At 41.3% G+C, this 19,024-nt stretch overlaps 1 protein-coding gene across 3 annotated transcripts in view; it reads right to left on the bottom strand.

Moving 5' to 3' along the window:
• The window catches only part of GPC3 (glypican 3), a 338,054-nt gene that overhangs the window by 38,352 nt on the left and 280,678 nt on the right, over window positions 1-19,024 (bottom strand). The window contains exon 8 of one of the 3 annotated variants that reach the window (XM_075834384.1): window positions 14,536-14,874. The exons of the other annotated variants lie outside the window; for them this stretch is intronic. Within the exon in view, the coding sequence (XP_075690499.1) occupies window positions 14,735-14,874 (140 nt within the window). The 3' untranslated portion in view covers window positions 14,536-14,734. Of the gene's footprint in view, window positions 1-14,535; window positions 14,875-19,024 lie in introns of those variants that run through there. 3 annotated transcript variants of the gene reach the window in all.

Here is a 19,024-nt window from a genome sequence, read left to right as displayed (position 1 = left end):
CCAACATCTCTCCATCATTACTGAAGCCCTGTAGCGATTACTTGTCCTCTACTATTTCCGTTTGTCCTACACTAAGGAGTGGATTCATTCTTTTACTGGTAACGTGCACATGGCCTGATATTCAGCTTGCTTTGAGTGCTGTGTTTTTTCTCTACTTGCCTACTTTGACTGCTGGAACCCCCAGGGATCAAGAAGGAGCGTCCCCAGGACTTCTTTGGAGCCGTGGTTGAACAGGCGTAACCACCACTCTATTCACTGTCTATGGGACTGTTGGAGATAGCCGAGTTAGCCTGTGGATAGGTGATTAACGTTATTTATGGGAAAGTCTCTTTAATACATGCCCAATAATAGTAGAACACAGATCACTTATAGCGCACAGTAATCGATTTAATTTTTTTATAAATTCAACGGAAGTCCATTTGCTTCTTGATGGTAATTAAAAATAGCAATTCCCTAATATATCGTCATTAGCCAAACTTCTCCTGCTACAAGTGAGATCGATGTGAACGTGTATCAGAACAGCCACCTAATAATGTAATTTTCCGCAATTATCCTTGGAGCCAGTCAGCAAACTTCAGACTGCTGTTTATGGTTGTCTGCCTATGGAATGCAGGCTACAGGCTGTCCTACAACAGTCTACATCTTGTTGATGGACTGCAGGAGGGTAGTAATGAGAATTCTAAATTTCCTATGGATTACCTGTATATTATCAATAGCACGTCCATGCTGAGAGTTGTAGTTTTGCAAAAACTGAGAGTCACAGGTTGGAGACCACTGCTATACCCCATAGAGCCCGAAGAAATTCAGTCTCACTCTTAGGCCTTATTCACACAAGCGTTGAATACGTCCATGTGATGGCCGTTAAAACAATGGCCGTCTCACGGACGCATGTTTTTCAATGGGGCCGTTCACACGGACGTTGTTTCAACGGACCGTGTGATGGGTCCGTTGAAAAATAGAACCTGTCCTATTATCTTCCGTTTTCACGAATCCCTCCATAGGCTCAAGTCTATGGGGATCCGTGAAAATAAGACCCGCACGGGGGCACCTCGGACGTGCATGTCTCCCTACGCTTATGTGAATCTAGCCTTAAAGGAACACTACAAGAAAAACATTCCACTTACCCTGGTGTTTTACCTTACTTTAGAGCTCTCTGAATCCAGCTTATTCCTTAAATCTGCTCCCTCATATAGGTAATACGCTTTACAATGCTGTTTTACTAGAATTTGCCTAGTTTTGAAATAATATTTAGCTATATATGAGAATTATGCCAGTCAGCCCTGGCCCCTGCATATCTTTACTGGTATACAAATGTATTTGCCTTAATGGTGAATGTAAAGCTAATGGTGTATATGCCTTTATGGTGAATATAAATATTGACACCATAAAAATAATTATTACACAGTAATAATAACTAATAAATAGCAAATTGTTTTAACATTGCTTCTCCTTTAAGCGTTGGAATTGATAGTCTCGTAATTCCTTCCAGAACTCCGGAGAGCTGAACATGATGTCACATGGGCAGGGTGAATACACACAGAGCAGAGCTGCGCCTGCACTTAACAAAATATACTCCGAAAAGTGAGGAACTTTTATAATGCATAGTAAAAATAAACTAAGCCGATCTATCTTCATAACTCTATGGTTACTAGAAGGCCATGTTTTATTTCAAGTACTGATGCCATCATAAATACAGCACAGTAGCATGGGAGACTGGTCCATTCATTGATTTGCAGGTAAAGGTGGCTGGCACTGAATATCTTCATGAAAATTCCTTTTCTTAGCAATGCTGTGTATATAATGTACACATTGTAAAATAATCGTTATGTAGAAAAATTTCCCCAAATTCAATCTTGCACCTGCGTCCTATTAAACACTAGGGAAAATGGCAAAATGTTGTTCCCACAATTCATGCAGCTTACATCTCCCATGTAACTCACATAAACAAGTGGTTTGTGGAACGAAAACATTAGAGCCTCAGCATTATTACATTTAGGCATATTTCAAATGCTGCGAAAAATAGAGTAGTATGCCGCTCTATTTTCTCCAGTAAGCCGACAGACACCATGACAGATACTGGACAGAAACCCAAAAGAACCCATTAAAGTCAATTGGCTTTATTGGGTGCCGTTGGTGTCCATCATGCGAAGGAACCTGCACTTCCATTTTTTTTTTCTGTTCTCATGACAGATTAGAAAAATGGAAAAATGAACGCAGATGTGAACCCAGTCTTACTTATAGAGTATAGCGCCACCTGGTGTTCAAAATGTATAGCTATGTGCACGTCCACCTACTGAGCGGAGTGCTGGTGGACACCCATGCTCTGTCATTTTCCCCACAGCCAGTTCTCAGCACAGTGATCCTCTGTTCCCTGCAAACAGCCAATAGAAATAGCTTTCTGTCCTGCTTGTCAGGGAAGAAGAAAAGCCTATGCAGTAGTATGGCAGTATATCTTAGAAACTGTCACGATCTAGGGATATGGGGACCCACTAGGCCGCTCCATTTGTAGCACAAGGGTACCTGAGATAGTCCAGACAGCAGCAGAGGCTTTGGCACAGATGTGGCTTGACGTGGCAAGTAGCACCAAACGTGGCGGATGATAGCAGGAGTGACAGATGACACCTGACATGGTGTATAACACCGGGCGTAGAGGATAACACCAGACGTGGTGTATAACAGTGATCGCAGCAGATGACACAACTCAACTCCAACACTAGAAGGACTCAGGAACAAACACAGTACGGGATACAGGTAGCAGGGCACGGGAACACTGGAAGCAGGATACAACTAAGGGACCATTTGCAATATGAACATGGGCAGACATCAACGCTCAGGCAAGGAGTGGAAGGGCAGAGCCCATTTTATAATCCAGGATGATCAGGGATAGATTAGGTAACTAAAACATGGCCTTAAAGGGACAGCGCGCCTGCACACCCCAACATTGAGAGCAGGGCCAGATGGCCGCGAGTGCCGGCGTCTCCTACTAGGGAGACGCTGGCAGGATGCTAGCGGTCTGGGGTCGCAGCCATCGCAAGGTGAGCAACGGCGCCACTCCACAAACACGGCCATGACAGGAGACTCCATCTACTCAGCTTTTTAGGATTGGAAAGTGATGAGACTATACTGTCAGCTGCCTGAGTGGGAAGGAGACTTATTCTGCTTAGAGTGCCAGCAACACAGATTAGCTGCAGCACCAAGGAGGACACAGGGAAGCAAAAGTTGATGAAAGAGGTATTTTTCATGCTTTCTAAAAATGATAATTAATTTAAAAACTGCTTTTTAACAGCATTTCAGGACATTTCAGCATTTAAAGGCTCATGCACACTGGCATATTGTGACTGAAAACAGCTGTAATACAGCACCCCTAACACTATATGGGGCCACACTGTCCTCTGTATGCCTCTGATTTAAGATTTATTAATCTGAAAGAAAAAACTTGTCATGTTCCATCAGATGCTGTATTACAGAGATATTCTACCTTAGAAGTAATGATGCCACATGGAGTGCCAATGGCTCCATACTATATGTGCTGCCATACAGGCAGTGTCTTGTCCATTACATGCCAATGTGCCAACACTTTTTATAATTGCCATTGCCATAACTGCATGTAATAAAGAACATCTGAGAAATCTTTTGTTGGTGCACATTTGTAGATATTTAAAGAAGCACTTCAACCAAAAGCTTTGGGAAGAGTACTCAAACTTCAACCCGTTTTCACTTCTTTTGAACTTCAAACGACTGCCTCAAAAAAATTCCAGCAGGGTCCAGGAAATTCTAAGCAAGATTTCAGAAACCTGGGCTGAAGTCTGAAAGCCATATTTCCTAAAAAATAAAAGAAAAAGATACGGGAGCTCCCTAGGACAATAATGTCTGATCCAGTAGAAGATGTAGATCCATCAAATCTACTAACCTGGTGGAGTTATGAGCTTATGATGATAGAACCATCAGTAGGGGTAGCCGCTGCCTCGTCTTGGAGCTCCTCAATGATCTCCTGAATGGACCAGGAGGAGGATACATGGGGAACATAAACAATAAAATGCTTATGTACCCAATACAGCTGTAATGGCAGGGGGTAGGGAGACGGACAAGTGAGCCCTAATCTACCCGCCACTCTGACCCTGCCTACTTGCAACGACCCGCCCTAGGCGACGGGGTACAACTGGGCGGCGGTCCCTGCGCTCAGTAAGTGCACGACAAACACGACAAACATACAAAGGAACACAAGCAAGGAAAAGGGGCCGTTGCCCACGGCAACACCGTGAGCAACCAGAGTGGTGAACGAGCCGAGTCAAGCCAGGAGTGTGCGAGGTACAAAACGAAAAGCAGAAGAGTAGTCGGTAAGCCAGGGTCTGTATGGAGCAGGATTAAAAATAGCAGGAGCTGTAGCTGGGCCAGGAAACCACAAGGAGGGAAACACAAGCAATAACAAGCACCGAGGGACAGGAAGTGCAGGCTTAAATAGACCGAGGGCGGGAGCTAGCTGAGTCTGACCAGGTTACGATAGGCTCTCCCACTCCTAAGCCTGCCAGCCTGAATGGTGGAAGCAGGAGTCAGTCTCAGGGATGTATTCTCAGGTGCTGACTGATTAATTCTGGGAGTTAACCCCGAAGCTGTGCCTGGGAGATCCTTTACAACAGCCCTCTTTTCTGTCCATTCCTCCTAGTCAAGAGGACTATTGGCAAGCAAATCAGGAGGAACAAGAGAACAAAGCCGGAAATTGGGTTGGATTTGTTGCTAGTTATTTTTTTATATGTGTATATATATATATATTTCTTATTGGAAGAGTTACAGCAAAAAGAGATGGCCTAGTCTGAAAGTACACAAAAATTTCTGTTACATGTTCTGGTATGCTTGTAGGTCTTGGACTTTCCTATAGGCTGTTGGTAATTACCGCTTGTACTCTGCTGACAGGTTTTTAATGTAATTCTCCCTTGGCTAAAAAGTAATTATGTATTTCCCACATGTTGTCTTTTTTTTTTCTTTTTCGTTCTTTTCTCCCCGCCTTCCAAAAGACATAAGTTTTAAAAAATGTTGTCAACATAGCTGCATGAGGGCTTTTTTTTGCAGGACAAATGGTAGTTTTATATGGCAACATTTAATCTACCACATAATGTACTAAGAAACTGAAGAAAATAATATTTGTGGGGTGAAACGGGCAAAAAATAGTGATTGCGCCATTTATTTTGGGTTTTGCTTTTACATTGTCCGTCGTGCTCTAAAAACTACATGTTCAATTTATTCTACCGGTTTATACAATTACGGTGATACCAAATTTATATTTTTTTAATGTTTTACCACTTTTATAAAAACAAAATAAAATTGTTTAAAAAAAAATTTGTTTTGTATCATTATATTTTGAGAGTCATAACTTTTACATTTTTCCATCGATTAATCAATGTAAGGGATTACTTTTTTTTGGGGCGAGCTGTAGATTTTATTTGATGCAATGTATGGGGTACATACAACTTGATCACTTTTTATTCCATTTATTTGGGGAGCTAAGGTGACCAAAAAAACAGCAATTTGGATGTGTCTCTTTTTTTTAATTTATTTATTACGGCGTTCACCGAGTGGGTTAAGTAACGTTATATTGTAATATGTGAATGCGTCGGGGGGGGGTGGCCGATGCACATCAGAGGGGCCCCCCTCATTATAACGACACCTTTAGAGATTCGGTCGCGATGAAGTGTGATGTAGGCTGTAACTTTCTCTTAACACACAGCCGACATCTGCTAAGTATGGAGTGCGCTCAGCTTGCGAGCCCGCTCTATACCATTTCTTAATCGCTGCACATGTACGTGGCATGTCGTTAAGGGTTAAAGTGGCTTCAAAGTTGAAAGTTCAACTTAAGTTACAACATATGAATACACCTTATATACAGTTAGGTCCAGAATTATTTGGACAGTGACACAAGTTTTGACATTTTAGCGGTTTACCAAAACATATTGAATATACAGTTATACTGTATAATCAATATGGGCTTAAAGTGCAGACTCTCAGCTTTAATTTGAGGGTATTCACATCCTAATTTGAGGAAGGGTTTAGGAATTACAGCTCTTTAATATGTAGCTGCATCTTTTTTAAGGGACCAAAGGTAATTGGACAATTATCTCTCAAAAACTATTTCATGGGCTGCATGGGCTATTCCCTCGTTAATCCATCATCAATTAAGCAGGTAAAAGGTCTGGAGTTGATTCCAGGAGTGGCATTTGCATTTGGAAGCTGTTGCTGTGAACCCACAACATGAGGTCAAATTAGCTCTCAATGCAAGTGAAACAGACCATCATTGGGCTGAAAAAAATGAAGAAATCCATCAGAGAGGGAGCACAAATGTTAGGAGTGGCTAAATCAACAGTTTGGTACATTCTTGAAAAACAAGAGCACACTGCTGATCTCGTAAATTCCAAAAGGCCTGGACGTCCATGGAAGACAACAGTGGTGGATGATCGCAGAATCCTTTCCATGGTGAAGACAAAACCCCTTCACAACATCTACCCAAGTGAAGAACACTTAGGTGTATCAGTATCTAAGGCTACCATAAAGAGAAGACTTCATGAAAGCAAATACAGAGGGTTCACCACAAGGTGCAAACCATTAATCAGCCTCAAAAATAGAAAGGCCAGATTCGACTTTGCCAAACAACATGTCAAGAAGCCGTCCAGTTCTGGAACAGCATGAAACTAAGATCAACCTATACCAGAATGATGGGAGGAAGAAAGTATGGAGAAGGCTTGGAACGGCTCATGATCCAAAGCATACCACGTCCTCTGTATAACATGGTGGAGGCAGTGTGATGGCATGGGCATGCATGGCTGCCAAAGGCACCGGGTCACTAGTGTTTATTGATGATGTGACTGAAGACAAAAACAGCCGGATGAATTCCGAAGTGTTCAGGGATTTACTTTCTGCTCAAATTCAACCAAATGCAGCAAGGTTGATTGGACATCGCCTCACAGTACAGATGGACAATGACCCAAACCATACTGTGAAAGCAAACCAGGAGATTTTTAAGGCAAAGAAGTGGAATATTGTGCAATGGCCAAGTCAATCACCAGATATCAACCTCATCGAGCTGCATTTCACTTGCTTAAGACAAAACTTAAGGCAGAAAGACCCACAAACAAGCAATAAACTAAAGACAGCTGCAGTAAAGGCCGGGCAAAGCATCACAAAGGAGGAAACCCAGCGTTTGGTGATGTCCATGGGTTCCAGACTTCAGGCCGTCATTGCCTGCAAAGGATTCTCTACAAACTATTAAAAAAACAAACATTCTATTTATGGTAATGTTCATGTTAATTTGTCCAATTACTTTTGAGCCGCTGAAATGAGGAGGCTGTGTAGAAAAACGGTTGCAATTCCTAAACGTTTCACAGGATTTTTTTGTTCAACCCCTTGAATTAAACCTGAAAGTCTACACTTCAATTGCATCTCAGTTGTTTCATTTCAAATCCAATGTCGTGGCGTGCAGAGCCCAAATCATGAAGATTGTGTCACTGTCAAAATAATTCTGGACCCAACTGTATTTATGTTGCTTTAATAGCCCCAACATATACAGCAATGGTGTACATAAATCATCATTTACATCAGTTCCTGCACGGAAAAGGGCTCGCAATTTAATTTCTCTAAGGCCTCGTTCCCATCTGCGTTGGAGATGGAGAATTAGGGCTAGAGCCGGCTGAAAATAACGAAAACAAAAGCGCTATTCCTTTCAGTAAAACCATGGACACCCTAATGGAAACCATTAAAATCAATGGGTTCTGTCAACCGCCGTTGGTGTCTGTTGTGCAACGAAATTGGCGCTTCAGGTATTTTTGATCTTCTGCTCCTCTGACAGAACAACGGAAAGCCGAACGTGGGTGTGAACCCAGCCTAACACACACATACACACACTCTGCACATATAGACACAATGCACGTTCCAGTGAGTCATCCTCTTGGTTTTACGCACCCTATGCTATTATGAGCAAAGGTGGGGTCGTATTTTGTCTGACAAAGGTAACTCATGGGGTCATACTTGATTTTGATGCTCCGTACATTAGAAAGGTATAATCCAATGACTACATAGTCAGTTTTGTGGGAACCTCATTTTATGTCCCCACAATGTTGGTGTGTAAACAGGTTAATGTCCCCACAAGTACAAACACTAGGGTCAATTTCTTAGGAAGCCAGTTAACTTATCAGTATGTTTAAAGGAGTGTGGGAGAAAATTCACACAAACATTGGAAGAAGATATAAAATGTTATGTAACTGTTGTCCTTGGTTGGATTTGAACCCAGGACCCTTAGTGCTGCAAGGCAACAGTGGAGGTGAGAAGAAATAGTAGCTGGCACTACTCCACTCACAGCTTCTGCGCTAAAACTAGGTGATAGGGAGAGATTCTCATAGGTATAAAATGACACGGGTGGTGCTCTGCTCAATAATAACAAATTCAAAACTGGTATGTATGTGGAATAAAAGAAGCGGCACGCACCCAACAAGTCGTGTTGAAAAGGTAGTTCTTTATTGAAATCCCTATGGGTGTCACAGCAGCTAGGCCAGAAGTGTGCTCCAAGCAAAATGGCAGGCGCCTTGTGTGCAGTCCTGCATTCACCCGCCGTGATAATCATAGTGATCGCAATAAAAAACCTTTTTCAACACAACTTATTGGACGAGTGCCGTCTCTTTTCTTCTACACACGTACCTGCAAGGCAACAGTGCTAACCACCAAGCCACCATGCTGCCCGATCTAGAACAATGTGTAATCTATATTTTTATATACAATTGATAGCACCTTTCGCAGTACCATGAAAGCTCACCTGCATTTACCTTATATACAGAACTTCAACTGCGGAATCAAGTCAAAACACACTGTCCATGATGTGCACTTACAGGCATACTTACTACTATGGATTTCTAGAAGTTTTGTATTTATCTGCTTTTAAATCGACGTTCAATATTAAGTCCCTTGCAAGTTCCTCTCTCACTTTATCAGTACTATGGTAGGCATACACCAGGTTTTATAACCCAAGACTCAGAGTATTTCTGAAATAACAAGCTTTAAATGGTTTCTTTTTAATTTTGTGGTGGTTTGGTTTACTTTGCTATCCATTTCCTTTCATAAGGTCCCTGGAGCTATTAGCCCAGCACAAGTCTGCATAGCACTCCCGGCTTCAATAGGCACCTTGTTTAAAGTGACTAACACCTTTTTGTTTCCATCCAAAATGTACTGACACATAAGCCACTTCTGTGAGCCGTGCACATACTCAATAGATGTAAACACAAGCATATTTTCATGGTATTAAAAAGTACAAGACGAGGAGAAAGAGTACCTAACACAAACCAGACGACCTCTCGTGATTTTTACCATTTAAATGCTGGAAAAGACAGAGTAACTAGCATAATAGTGCAGGCAATTCAATGCTGCCCTAGATATATGACGTATATCTAGAGCTTGGCTAAATATTTGGCTTCGATATGATGTGAAGCAGGTGCAAAAACAAAATCATGTGCCTATAATAGCTCTTTTGATATTCCACATTTTATATGCATTTACATATATTCTTTAGTCACCATGGAAATGAATGGTATTACACCTGGTTCTTTTTCACCAGGTGGAAGAATTTGAAATTTCTATATTTCCTCCATAAAAAATGTCTGTCACCATTCATAGCTACTAGGGAAAAAGCCAACTCTACATGGTGATACACGTTCATGACACTTTCGTCTAGCCATATGTCTGCTTTAGGTACACGTGTTGAGCTTTCTACTTTTCTGACATGTCTAGGCTCAGACTAGCACACACTGTATTTATGCAGTATTATTTAAGTAAGGAAGACAGAAGGAAATATACTCCATTCACTGGGAAATTTATTTTGGTTAGCTTGAATTATGTTTCTGTAGACGGTTGAAGCACCATTACAAAAAGTGCTAAAACATTAGGAGTTCTGCCAACTCTCAATTCTAAAGGTCACAGTTGTCCCGTTTCTGGTATTTTCTAAGGTTTCTTTATGGATGTGAAATAGCACTCCTCCAGAAGGAAGAAAACTGTCTCTCTACTGCCACCTATAGCTGGCACGTAAATGACTGTTCCCGCAAACAGCAGTACAGTTACGTCTCGGTGACTCGGAGCCTGCACCATCACCGCCGTGTGTCAGCTGTATATTACAGCTGACACCCTCCTGTAAAGGTCAGGAGTGGACTGGAACTGGTCCCTGGTCCGGTCGACTAACCCCTCAAATGTTGCGCTCAATAGAGAGCGCACCATCTGAGGGCTTTTATCCCGACCGGCACCCCAGCGACGCAAATGCTGGGGTGTCGATGATGGGTATGGCAACCGGAGGGATAATAATGGCCTCCGTGTCTGCCTTGTACGGAAGCCTATGCAGACCCGCCTCCGGCGGGTCCTCATAGGCTTGATATCAGTGAATAATACACTGCACTACGTATGTATTTGAATAGCAATCAGGGCTTTAGGCCTTCAAGTACCCTAGTGGGACAAAAAATAAAATTTTAAGTAAAAAAAAAAAAACTTGCCCTTTTTTCCATAATTTTATTATTGGAAAAAACTTATTTTTTTTTAAAACTAGAAATAATTGGTATCGTCGCGTCCGTAACGACCCAAACTAAAAGACTATTACATAATTTATGCCGCACGGTGAATGCTGTAAAACAAAGTATGAAAAAAATAAGTAAATTTGGTATTGCCGTTATCGTGTCGACCCGGAGAAAAAAAGTTAACATGCAATTTATGGCGCACGGTGAATGCCGAAAAAAGAATTGCTTGTTTTTGGTAATTTTATCTTGAAACAAAAAGTGTTCAAAAAGTTGTATGCATCCCAAACTGGTACCAATAAAATCTACACCTTGTCTCACAAAAAATAAGCGTGCACACAGCTCCATTAAACAAAAACTAAAAAATTTTTGCACTAGTGATGGGGTGATGAAAAAACATCTTGATGTGCAGGCCGGAGGGGAACATTCCTTCAGTTTCAGGGCCCTAGTATTTAGGAACTAGGAAGGGAAGGGACATGGCACATCTGCCGGAAGCGAGGGCGCCCGTGTTATACCAGGGCAACAGTTTCCCAGCAAAATTTACCAAGCTACAAAGGAGGAAAAGTCCCCAAATTGTGCAGAGTGTTACAAAATGGGGATAAGAAAGAATACCGTTTATCAATGCAACAATGGCCTGCGCATAACTAATTGCTTTACAGTGTACCACACATCTATGGATAATTGTAGTATTTACCCCATTATTATACCCTCTTATTGTGCTCTGATGTACTGCGCACAGATTACATATACCCCTGATATACTCCGCACAGATTACATATGCCACCACATTATAAGCTGAAATACCCGTAACACTCAAACAAAACTACTACCAAGCAAAATCCACGCTCCAGGGGTGTATACACGCCTTTAGGGCTGTAGTTTCTAAAAAAAATGGGGTCACTTTTTTTTTTGGGGTAAATCAAGGGTTTTGCGAATGTGACATGGTGTCCGAATACTGCAAAATCTACCACTCCTTTTCTTCTGAAGCATCCCATATGTCTAAACAGCAGTTTATAATCACATATGGGGTATTGTCGTAGTCAGGAGAAATTGCTTTACAAATGTTGTTTTTTTTTTTCCTCTTTATTCCTTGTAAAAGGAAAAATGTTGATCTAAAACTACATCTTATTGGAAAAAAATATAAAAAAATTATTTTCACGGCTTAATTCTAATTAATTCATCAAAAAACTTTGGGGTCAAAATTTTCACTAAACCCCAAGTTGATTCCTCAAGGGGTGTAGTTTCCCAAATGGAGTCACTTTTGGGGTGTTTCCACTATACTAGTACTACAGGAGCTCAGCAAATGCGACATGGCGCCCAGAAACCATTCCAAAAGCCTTCCCTTCGGAGTCCTACCGTGTGTCCAAACAGGAGTTTATGACCGCATATGGGATATTGCCATATTCGGGAGAAATTGCTTTACAAATGGTGGGGTGCTTTTTCTCCTTTAGTTCTTGTGGAAATAAAAAAAAAAAAATAGTTAAACCTACATTTTATTGGAAAAATATTTAGATTTTCATTTTCACGGCCTACTTTCAATAATTTCTGCAAAAAACCTGTGGGGTCAAAATGCTCAATATACCCCTAGATAAATTACTTGAGGGGTGTAGTTTCACAAATGGGGTCACATGTGGGGGGTTTCCACTGTTTTGGCCCTTTAGGGGCTTTGCAAATGCAACATGGCCTCCACAAACCATTCCAGCAAAATTTGAGCTCCAAAAGCCAAATGGCGCTCCTTTGCTTCTTAGCCCTGCCGTGTGTCCAAACAGCAGTTTATGACCACATATTGGGTTTTGCTGTACTTGGGAGAAATTGTTTTACAAATGTAGGGGTGCTTTTCCTCCTTTTAGTTCTTATGGAAATGAAAAAAATTCTATGTTTTATTGGAAAAAATTAAATTTTTCATTTTCACAGCCCAATTTTAATAAAATATATGAAACACCTGTGGGGTCAAAATGCTCACTACACAGCTAGAGAAATTCCTTGTGGGTGTAGTTTCCAAAAAGGGTTATTTTTTGGGGTGTTTCCTTTGTTTTGGTACCCCAAGACCTCTACAAACCTGACATGGTGCTTAAATATAATCCAATAAAAAGAAGGCCCCAAAATCTGATAGGTGCTCCTTTGCTTCTGAGGCCTGTGCTTCAGTCCATTACCACACTAGGGCCACATGTCGGATAATTATAAAAACTGCAGAATCTGGATAATACATTTTTAGCTGTATTTCTCTGGTAAAACCTTCTGTGTTACAGGAAAAAATTGAATGAAAATGAATTTCTGCAAAACAAAATGAAATTTGTAAATTTCACCACCACATTTGTTTAACTCTTGTGAAACACCTGAAGGGTTAAGAAACTTTCTAAATGCTGTTTTGAATACTTTGAGGGTGCAGCTTTTAAAATGGGGTGATTTATGGGGGTTTGTAAAGTATGGGCCTCTCAAAGCCACTTCAGAACTGAACTGGTCCCTGAAAAAATAGCCTTTTGAAGTTTTCTTGAAAATGTGAGAAATAGCTGCTAAAGTTATAAGCCTTGTAACGTCCCAGAAAAATAAAAGGATGTTCAAAAAAGGATGCAAATCTAAAGTAGACATATGGTAAATGTTAACTAGTAACTATTTGGTGTGGTATTGCTATCTGTTTTACGAGCAGATGCATTTAAATTTATAAAATGCAATTTTTCGCTAATTTTGGTGTTTTTTACAATTTTTTTTTATTTACAATTTTTTATTAATTTTTAACATAGAAAATTAGGGATACAAAAGAAAGAAGTGGGGACAGGGGTACAAAATATTCCTCTCATGACAAATCACACCAAGGATTAGTACAACAGTAGAAAGCAGTTATTCGAATATAGCCATCTCATGTGAATACCCCAAACTCACATTGGACTTTAGGAGAGATAAATATGAACACATACCTATTGGCATACATTCCCATGACTTATAACCCCACCAACCGAAGGTAAACAACCGGTCTAGAAAAGAAAAGAACAGATCAAAGAAAGAAAAAAAGAGAAAATGAAATGATAATAAAAAAAAAAAAGAAAGAAAAAAAAGAAAACACCTTTCCCATCTCCCTCCCCCCCATAGCGCGCCAATCCAGTAAGATCCTAAGCATCCTCAGATCCATCTCCAGCAGATGCACCCAGAAATCGCCGACATCTGTCAGATTTGTAAAACGAGAACCAATAAAACCAGATTTTCTGAAACTGAACTGCACGTTCAGGCGAGGAATGAAGTAGTTCCTCCATTTTCCGAATTTCATAAACACGCTCAAGCCATTGTCAAATAGATGGGGGTTCAGAGGATCTCCAACAAGCCGAAATACAGGCCTTCGCTGCATTCAACAGATGTCTCAGCAACGATTTCTTATATTTCTCTATAGATATGTTATGGTGATGCAGAATGATCCATGCCGGATCATCCCCCAATGTCAACCCAGTAATCTCAAGTATGATATCTTGAATCTCAGACCAAAAATTTCGAAGTCTATCATAACACCAAAATATATGTAGAAGAGTCCCGTCTTCCCTGCCGCATCTCCAACAAAGGGGGGATACATCAGGGAACATTTTATGCAGAACATGCGGGACTCTGTACCACTGGGATATTATTTTAAAATTAGCTTCTTGATATGCATTACTAGTAGACGCTTTATGAGAAAGGATCATGATCTTTTCTTTTTGGTCTCCCGTGAGTGAAATTTCCCATTTCGTAACATATAGAGGTGTAAAGTCCTTGGTAGGTGTGAGTAACAAGCTATAAATATTGGATAATGTACGTTTCACATGGCCTTTTTGAGAACACAATTATTCAAAAGGAGTTAGTGTGCGAGTATAGGTAGTGGGCACAGGAAGACAAGATATGTAATGAGTCAGTTGTAAAGTCTGCCACTGGGAAGCCACTGGTAAACCCTCAGGCATTGAAAGCTCCCCCCTGCGTAACCAGGTGGGTTTTTTTTACAATTAAATACTTAATGTAACGACCAAATTTTACCACTAACATAAAGTCCAATGTGTCACGAGAAAACAATCTCAGAATCACTTGGATAGGTTGAAGCATTCCAAAGTTATTACCACATAAAGTGACACATCAGATTTGAAAAATTAGGCTCTGTCTTGAAGGTCAAAACTGGCCGCAACGGGAAGGGGTTAAAAAGCCTTGAAACATGATTTAGGTTATTAGCCAAACAAAAAACACCTATCTTTCTACAGCACTGTTTCAGAGTTGTTGCTCCTCATCAGTAAAGAGTAGGGCTCCTGTTGGTTTGTATGAGATGCAATGTGTATTACCATACGGAAGATACGGACTCTCCTTGCGAAGATCCAGCTGGTAGGGAGTCTGTTTCCTGGGAAGAAGAATGCAAAATATCTCTACTGTCGAAGAAAGACAGTTTATGAATGTGAAACATGGACAATAAAGAAGTGGGAGAACCCATTCCCAGCAGTATGCTGGCTTACAATGGAGTGACAGTACTTTGTGTGGTGCTCTAAGGCTGGGTTTATAATATATCTCTGTCGATCCGGATGCCTACCTTCGCCGCACAGACAAACGTTGCATGCACCGTTTTCTTGTATGGCTATAGACGCTGGACTGGAGCACAAAGTCACAAAAATGTATCAGTTGTATCCAGCTGAGACTAAAAACAGCTGGCCCTACACAACTGATATATGTGAACCCAGCCTAAGAAGGTGCTGAGGAGCCTGCCTGATATAAGGGTATGGGTGTAACTAATAGGCTGTAAGCCTGTATGATGCACTACATGTGACTGGCACCTTATAGAAGACTTCTCTTTGTGCAATATAATACTAAGCAGCCACCCACTGATGGATGATAGGCGTATGAGTAGATGATCAGCAGTATTTTGCACCGGTGCTACTTCCCCTATATAGAAGTATGGCTTGCTTGCATGCTGCTGGGAACTGGGTTTAACCAGCACTTGTATTAGTAAGTATGGTATTTTTCTGTGCTTTTGAGTAGAGTTGATATAATTTTATGTGATTTTTTTGCATTTTAAGTTTAAAGGATGTTTATCTCCATAGATTCTATCCCTCATCACTAAATATGCTGTGTCCCGCTCATGTCACCGTGCTCTACAGCTAATTCAGTACAGCTCAATTTAAAGAAATAACACTGTGAAAACAAAATAATTGCCAATAGCAATTGCCAAGTTATATTTCTTTTTAACAGGAAAATCCCATTATATTCTATTAAGTGCCCAATGTGAACTTTGGAAACAGTTTGTTTATTTCAGGCTCGCTTTTCCCAGCTGATTATAAAAGTTTGAATGAAGAAAGTTTTTGAAGCTCAATGAAGCTCTGTTGAGTTACATCAAAGACAGATTTATTTAGTCTGGTGCTTTTATTACTAAAATATTGACAGACGTGTGAGTCTCCATAAGACATGATCTTACAGATGGAAGATCTGATTTTGAGATCAAGTGTACACCAAAACATGCCAGAAACTTACCACACAACTCGCTATGACTGAAAGTGAGGTAGAATCAGTAAATTTCATTATTATTCATATTCCATACACTTCAGCCTGCCTCACAGATATGTGAATAAGCCATTTAAAAGTATGACAAAGTATTAGTGAGAAAAATAGGTGGCCCACTTTTAATCACAAATTTTAACCTTAAAAATTTAAAAAAAGAAAACAAAAAAAATCCCTGCAAAATGGTCACTGAGCTCCCAAAGTGCTGATGGCACATATCAATACTAACCACCGGCATTTCTCCATTATAGCAAGTGACTCCGCCACTAGAAAAGGGGGCCCCAACCCTTTCTAGATTGCGAGACTCTTTCAAATTTGACAGGGGGTTTTTAGCCACAATGGATATTAAAAGGGTAATGCTAGTGGAAAGTTTCAGTAATATTATGACATACCTGGTGCCACTAGGACACAGAAGTAGTTAGGGCTGCCACAAGCTACAGAGCCACATGCAGTAGCCCTAAGAGCTACATGTGGCACCTGAGCCACTTGTTGGGGAACACTGCACTAGAAGATGAAAATAACTTCAAAGGCCCCCGCTTTTGTAGTATCATAGCATATGTTTGAGCTACTGATGAGCAATTAGCATAAAATCTGATACTTTCCCTTCACAGGCTGTTATTCACCTTGTCTGGCTCCAGGATCGAGTCCCAATGCCTCCTTCTCTACTGCCCCTGCTCAAGCGAAGCTCCCTGTTCCTATATCCCGGCCACGTTGAGATGTCATGGTGATCGGGGGCCACTGAATATGTCAGGCCTGACGGCCTATTTAAAGGAGAAGCTTTCATAGATTCCTTGCCTGCATGGCACATACTTGCGACTATTGCGCCCAACTGTTATTGACTTTGTTCCTGGATTACTCTCCTCTCTCACACTCTGGAATTGTTGCCTGATTCTTGTGGTTCTTCTTCTGGTATTGACTCCTGGCCTGACTTGTGACTACAGTTCTGTCTCATCCTACTGATCGTTACATCCTGATTGCTCTCCATTGATGGCCCCTGGCTACGTTACGGACTTTGTTACAAGTTCTTCGTTGCAGTGCATCTGCCACCAATCGATGACTATTCTAGGAATCGGACCCGGAAATTCCATACATTCATGCAGGGGTAAAGAGTAAAGAACAGGCAGATTCCATAGATTCCACACCCCAGTCTAGCAAGCTCTAAACCAAATGCGGCTTAGTGGATCCGCTTTTCCAATGAGGAACGTAACAGAGGCATGGAGACTGAAAAAGGTACAGGTTTTTTACATTTCATGAAAATCAAATTAATTACTTAAATCAATTTTATTTAAATGAGTTTTAAATATTGTTTTCCCAAAATATTAGGTTTCCCACTTTATTTACTGCTTTTGCTTGTCCAGAGTAAGCAACAGAGTTCTCCTTAGGTTATTTCCTAAAAATGTTGTGGCACCTCTATGTATCATTTTCTAAGCATGTGAAGTTAACTAAGATAATTCCTAATTGCTGTACATTTAAACAGGATCTGTCACTGGGACAGACCCCCATTACAACCGGACATTTTACACGTGCCCCTACCCTTTGTGAACTCTGTCTGCCATTCTATATTCTCCTCCCCTTTGTGAACGCTGTCTGCCATTCTATATTCTCCTCCCCTTTGTGAACACTGTGTGCCATTCTATATGCTGCTCCCCTTTGTGAAGGCTGTCTGCTATTCTATATGCTCCTCCCCTTTGTGAACGCTGTCTGCCATTCTATATGCTTGTAAAGGATCTGCCAGACACAACTTCTGTGCCGACGCCCATAGTTAATCAGTCTGCACCTGCTTCTATGTCTGTGAGACTGACTCCATCTTCCACCACCCAGGATGGCAGGCTTAGGAGTGGGAGAGCCTATCACAGCCTGGCCAGACGGAGCTAGTTCCCGCCCTCTGTCTATTTATATCTGCCTTTCCTGTTCCTCCTTTACTTGTGATTCTTCTCTGCTGGTTTCCTGGCCCTTCTGCAGCTTCTTGAACTACTGATCCTCTGCTTGTGATTGACCTTGGCTTTACTGACCACTCTTCTGCTCTGCGTTTTTGTACCTCGCTCATCTCCTGGTTTGACTCGGCTCGTTCACTTCGCTTGTCCCCGTGGGCAGCTTCCCCATTTCCCTGGCTTCTTTGTATCCTTGTCTGTTTGTCTGTCGTGCACCTATTGAGTGTAGGGACCGTCGCCCAGTTGTATCCCGTCGCCTAGGGCGGGTCGTTGCAAGTAGGCAGGGACTGAGTGGCGGGTAGATTAGGGCTCACCTGTCTGTCTCCCTACCCCGATATTACAATGCTCCTCCCCTTTGTGAAGGCTGTCTGCCATTCTATATTCTCCTCCCCTTTGTGAACACTGTCTGCCATTCTATACTCTACTCCCCTTTGTGAACACTGTCTGCCATTCTATATTCTCCTCCCCTTTGTGAAGGCTGTCTGCCATTCTATATGCTCCTCCCTTTTGTGAACGCTGTCTGCCATTCTATATGCTCCTCCCCTTTGTGAACACTGTCTGCCATTCTATATGCTCCTCCCCTTTGTGAAGGCTGTCTGCCATTCTATATTCTCCTCCCCTTTGTGAACACTGTCTGCCATTCTATATGTCCCTCTCCTCTGTGAACTCTGTCTGCTATTCAGTTGGAATCCACATCCTCTTGCCTATTTACGGGGCACATTTAGCTGACATAATTGACCCCCCTAGCTCAGGCTTGAAAAAAACATTTTACAGTTGACCTTGTGTGAAGGGAACGTGTCCTATTGACACTTTATATCGAATTATATATTCTGAAAATAAATTAACCCATACCTGTGACATGTTGACAAAATGTTCACTGCTTCCTGAAAAACACAGAACCATGTACAGCACCTAAAAGACTTACAAAGCATGAATTTCAAGGACTTGCTCAAATAGCTGAATTTCAATAGCTTGGAAAGCCCTTTGGCATTCAGAAAATGTTTATAAAATTCCCAAATATTTGTAAAATCAGAAACATATGGTTTGACACATTTGCACTGGAAAAGGGAA

Source organism: Rhinoderma darwinii, chromosome 8, assembly GCF_050947455.1.
Source record: "Rhinoderma darwinii isolate aRhiDar2 chromosome 8, aRhiDar2.hap1, whole genome shotgun sequence".
In the NCBI taxonomy this organism is placed as follows: domain Eukaryota; kingdom Metazoa; phylum Chordata; class Amphibia; order Anura; family Rhinodermatidae; genus Rhinoderma; species Rhinoderma darwinii.
This window is presented reverse-complemented; position numbering and strand designations above follow the sequence as displayed.